Source organism: Vitis vinifera, chromosome 1, assembly GCF_030704535.1.
Source record: "Vitis vinifera cultivar Pinot Noir 40024 chromosome 1, ASM3070453v1".
Lineage (NCBI taxonomy): Eukaryota > Viridiplantae > Streptophyta > Magnoliopsida > Vitales > Vitaceae > Vitis > Vitis vinifera.
This window is the reverse complement of record NC_081805.1, coordinates 5,931,290-5,936,702: the sequence shown is the minus strand read 5'-3', so window position 1 is coordinate 5,936,702 and position 5,413 is coordinate 5,931,290. Positions and strand designations below refer to the sequence as shown.

Here is a 5,413-nt window from a genome sequence, read left to right as displayed (position 1 = left end):
TATTTTTCTGTTGGCCACAGAGATGATGTCAAATGCCAATAAAAAATGGGAGTTCATTTGCAACCATTAGATCATTTATAGCCTGAAAATCGTAGTATACTTGGAACCCTGTTTATATATTCATTATATCCATATGATTATAATTAATTTAACAAAGAGAAAGAGTAAAGGGAAATTAAGAAACGTACTGTTCAGCTTGCAAATTGATCTAAAACCGTAATGATCTGAAATTAAACTTCCCAACATGCAAGCTGAGTATTCCTACCTATCTTATTATTCTAAGTTGAATCTGTGAATCTTGTTCACGTTATGTTAAAGTTTAGATATTTTACTACATAGTTAAACTCAAACACAAACACGATTAAAAGCATAAATATAAATATGACGTAATTATTAAACGGATAATATGCAACTTATTTAATAATAATGTTTTTTGTCCTATTTAATAATAAAGTTGACTTAGATTTACAAGTTTATAAGATTAATGTTCCGACATGTTTATGACTCATTTAACTTATGCAAAAGAAAATTTAAAATAAGTTAGATAGTTTAGAATTATAACTACATTAATAAGTATGATAATTAAATCGATGAATTAGATTAAATATTGATTAAAAAATTATCTATTTATTAAACGAATTATATAGATCAATACAAATTTGATCAAAACATGATTATACTCAACCTAAATTCGTGAAATTTTTTTATGTTTTGAATCATATTAAAGAGTCTATATCAAATTTTGAATGACCAACTTGAAGTGAGTATGCTTCTAATGAAAATGAATGGAGTCAGTTTCATTTTGTTTAAATTTCGTAGGAACTAATGAAATATATGGCCCTCCTCATCAAAGATAAAACAATTAACTTCCTTGGTTAGTAATTCAGGATTACCATTCCTGGAGTGGGTAAAAACTTCAATCCTAGAAACATCCTCCCTAATGAATGCATGTGTGAACGAAATGTCACAGTATTTGGGAACGTCAGTGCTGAATTTGACCCATCCCTCAGGATATTGCAGGTTACTGGAAGTTCCTATTATGCTTGTGGAGAAGAAAATTTAGGTAGGACTACTAGGCAGAAAAAAAAAGGACAAAAAGGAGGTACTAGAAAGAGGAAGGTGGTCATCCGTGTCTGGCTTAGGCTCAAGGACCAAGACACCTCCAAGCTGTAACTCAGATTCCTGCATGCAAATAATAATCTATTATCAATGCCTTTCTAGCCACAGAATCTGCTGTTATTTAATTGGCTATTGACTAGTCACCTGATTTTGGTTGGGATGTGAAGCCCAGGACTCCTATCAGTGTTCCAATTTGCACAGTATTTTATGTACTACACCTAGGTGCTTGTTTCGCTAAGTCTAGCACTAAATAACGGAAGTGGCCGGAGTGATGGGTTTAGAGACGCTCCATTCTTTTTTGGATCTTACACTTTATATGGCAAAAGAGAAAGCTCCCACCACTGCCATTGCTAAATAATAAAAACAGAAAATGCATATGTAGGTCTTTTGTATGGTTGTCTTTGCTTTGCTAAAGCAGAAACAATAGACATCAAAACAGATAACGACCAGATGCATGTTTTCTGCTAAATTTGTCAGCCATTGGCAGGCACAAACCTTCATGGACGTAGAGTTTGCTCTTGTCCTTCCATTAAAACAAAAAAACTCTCTGTGGTCAAGGGGCCATGGAGGCCCAAAGAAGACTGTAACATATCTTAACAAAGTTAATATTTAGAAATACAATGAGAGTACTACTGGTTGAAGATTTGTTGACACATACACATTATGGTTTGCGGGTCAACAGGATATGATAGTGATTCAACTATTTGTGTACTGGGTGGTGAGAAAAAAGTGAGAGGAAGTTAATGGAAGATGACAATGGATTGAAATGAATGGTTCTTAAAAATGCCAAACCATTCCAATATTCTTCAGCCATATTTCCTATCTCCATTGGCTTCACAAACAATTCCAATCATGGACAAGGTAGCCGACAGCCATTATAAAGGGATATAAAGCAAGCGTTCACCTACCTCGAGGTAATACAAATCACTCCAGAAAACAACAAAATCCAATCACCAGCCGATCTGAAATCATAATCCATGTTACATTATAAGCGCTTTATTATGAGTTTTTTATGATCCTAAAAGTAATTCTCTGATGGAAAATGTTCTTCATTGCTAATCCCACTACTCAACTGTCCACAAAGGAAAAAGAAACGTTAACCTGGCCTAACCTGTCTAGGGAATTAGGTTTATTTTTTTAAAAGTTGACCTCACATCATACATGGTCTTGAAGCAGTATAAGTCTAGGGCCTGGTTTTGCTCGCTTTGAATGAAGGGGAGACAGCATCAGTAATTTCTGCAAATCCATTGAAATTATCAGTTTCTTTGTAAACTATGGAGCTAAAAGTATCCTTGAACGAAACCTTAACTCTAAGACCATGTGAACCGTCCAAAAGACAAACTATAGAACTGTCTGGTTTGGACAGGATATCTCCTGCAATTCTCTACACCATCTTCTTTTATAAGCTTCAATTGAGCGATGAATTATCTTCTGAGGCGGAAGATGTTGTTGAGAGAGCTAAAAGAGCTCTGCAGAAGGTGCTTGTTTCATGGTTTCCAGCTGCAGGGAGGTTAAGGATAAACGAAGGGACCGGGAAGCTAGAGATCGACTGCAACAATGAAGGTGTGACCATGATAATTGCAGCAACTGATTCCAAGCTTGAAGAGCTTGGTCGTCTGCATGAATACAAAGCATGTTACGAGAATCTGGTTCCTCAGCTTCTAGAAGCTGACGATGTATCAGTGAACCCACTGGTTGTTGTGCAGGTTTGGACTTGTCCATGAAGCAAAAAACCCTAGATTTATAATTTTTCTTTCTTTCTTTCTTCTTCAGCTTTTAGTTAATTTACTGATGACTTTTGTTTGTGCCATCAAGATCATGAAGTTTTCTTGACAGATTTAGCCAAGTTTAAAAAAAGAATCCCTAGCCTGGATAAGTGAAGGCTGGTATACCTGCTCATGTGGAAAACCCTAAAATTCAATTCTAATTTTCCTTTCATTATAGATTGCACCATAAGTCCAGATGATCTGCCAAGTTACACTACTGATCATGCAGTTTTGAAGTTCTCATGCATGAACTAATGAAGAAACCCCAGATCCATGTTGTCCCTTTATTTACTTAATTCTTCCTTTAGCTTATCACTGTTTTAGCTTTGCTCCTGAAATCCAGAACCCTAGCTTTTTTCCTTTTTCAGTTATTGGATATATATACATACACACACACACACACACACACACACACACACATATATATATATATATACTGAGTTCTTGTGTCCACTGACGGCAGTCCCTTCTTTTCTGTTATTGTGATGCTAGTATTTCTGTTTAACCTTTTTTCTTTTCAGGACTGGATTAAGTTTGAGAGATAACTGCCTAGTTATCATGAAAAAGCTCATCAATCTCGTTGAGCTTTTCTTCTTTGATGAGTTCATAGCTATACATACACACACACACACACACACATATATATATATATATATATATATATACTGAGTTCTTGTGTCCACTGTTATTGTGATGCTAGTATTTGAGCTTTTCTTCTTTGATGAGTTCATAGCTGAAAGCCTAGCTGCTCAGCTTTCCCTCTCTTCATAGGTTTCACCCTGGCTTAGTACTTCAGCTAAAAAGTCTAAGTCCCAACAAAATCAAGGGAAAAAAAGAAGGAAGAAAGAAAGAAAGAAAGAAAAGATAAGTTACACACTTAACCTGCAGGGAAAAGGGAAAAAACTTTAAAGATTAAAGATGGAAATAGAGCTTCAAGATTTATGATTCATATTTTTTGTTTTTTCAAAGAACAGAATATAGAGGAAAGAAATGAATGCAATAACACTTTCCCACAAGTTGTTTACCTTAAATTTTTTTTTTTTTTTCCTTTTTCATGATAAGTAGATTCCATAATTTTTTTTCTTCTGTGTAATGATTAGCACATTCCCTATGTGCAGATAACAAGGTTTGCTTGTGGAGGGTTTTCAGTTGGTGTCGGTAGTAGCCATGCCTTGTTCGATGGTCCTGGAGCATTCAACTTTCTGGCATCCTGGGCTCATGTATCAAGTGGGAAAGATGAGTGTGATCTTCTTGTGCCCAATCATTCAAGAGATGGCCTTCTGCATGCTATCTATTCTCCCAATTCAAGCCCCGCAGATGCATCTTCCATATATGAACAAGACCATATTGCAGCAATTCAAGATCTCTATAGCATACCCATGCAAGCCATGGCGTCCAATGACAGATGTTGGGAAACTGCACTCACAACGTTCAGCCAAATTGATCCTCCAGGTGGGCTTCAACTTGTTACTCTCGGCATTGGGAAGGAAGTCGTAGTGACATGGAAGGGTCTAGCAATTGAACAAGGCAAGCTGTCAAAGTGTTCTACCTTTGATGTTCTATGTGCACATATCTGGAAGGTATCAAACACACAAACATCATTACTTACAGAAATCTCTATGCTAGTAGCAGTTAAATATTGTAGAGATCCACTTCCAATTGTCTAGATATTGTTCATTTTGAGTAAAAAAAAACTCTCACAACTTTAAACATGTTTATATAGTTAAGAAGGGCCATGGCCATACAGTGTCTCTGGAAGACACAACTCTTGTTGTATTCCAAAAACATACATATATGTAGTGTTAGGACACAAAAGAAATAATAATAATAAAAATTAAATAAATAAATAAAATCTGTGTATATATTATCCCCTTTGAGCTGCCCAAAGGGTTTACACGGCTTTAAAAACGTTTACATGATGAAGAAGAGTCTATAGATAGATACATAGCGTAGGAACTTTTTCCCTGTGTGGGATATCACAGATATAGTCATTCCTGTCAATATTGATGACTGACATTCTCACGATGCAGGCAAGGGTGAAAGCTCTTATGCTACACCCACGCACAAATATATGTTTGCAATTTCCAGTGGATTGTCGAAGCAGGATGGATCCCCCTCTTGGTAAGAACTTCACTGGAAATGCCTTTGTTCTTGCTTCAGTGTCATGCAAGGTGAGTGATCTATTACAAGAGCCCCTGCACAACACAATTTGGAGGATTCAAGCAGCAAAAGATGTGATCACAGATGAATACATCAAACTATATGCTAAGGCTCTGGAGTCCTCGGACAAGTTTTTCCCGTCTATGCGAGAACTGACAATAGTGACTGACTGGTTGAAATTTCCCTTCAATGCTCTCGATTTCGGCTGGGGAAAAGTTTCTAGTGCAGCTATCTTAGCCACTCCTGTCCCAGAAACTGCTTTTCTGATGTTAAATCTTGAACAATCTGCAGGGTTCTTAGTGAGGATAGGGATTGGAAGACAACATGTCCAAGATCTCATCACCAACTTCAATAACTTCAACTACTGA

At 36.4% G+C, this 5,413-nt stretch overlaps 1 protein-coding gene across 1 annotated transcript; it reads left to right on the top strand.

Annotated features, from left to right (window-relative positions):
• Window positions 1-2,393: 2,393 nt before the first annotated feature.
• On the top strand, window positions 2,394-5,413 carry LOC100255964 (brassinosteroid-related acyltransferase 1-like). The gene is made up of 3 exons (XM_019223035.2): window positions 2,394-2,825; window positions 4,004-4,465; window positions 4,916-5,413. The coding sequence occupies exons 1-3, from the start codon at window positions 2,394-2,396 to the stop codon at window positions 5,411-5,413; spliced, it is 1,392 nt and encodes a 463-aa protein (XP_019078580.2).

Bases quoted from the DNA above. Each gene is read 5' to 3' on its own strand.
- LOC100255964 (XM_019223035.2), top strand. From the start codon at position 2,394: ATGGAGCTAAAAGTATCCTTGAACGAAACCTTAACTCTAAGACCATGT. The intron at 2,826-4,003 runs GTTTGGACTTGT...CCCTATGTGCAG, and splicing joins ACCCACTGGTTGTTGTGCAG to ATAACAAGGTTTGCTTGTGG. The intron at 4,466-4,915 runs GTATCAAACACA...CTCACGATGCAG, and splicing joins TATGTGCACATATCTGGAAG to GCAAGGGTGAAAGCTCTTAT.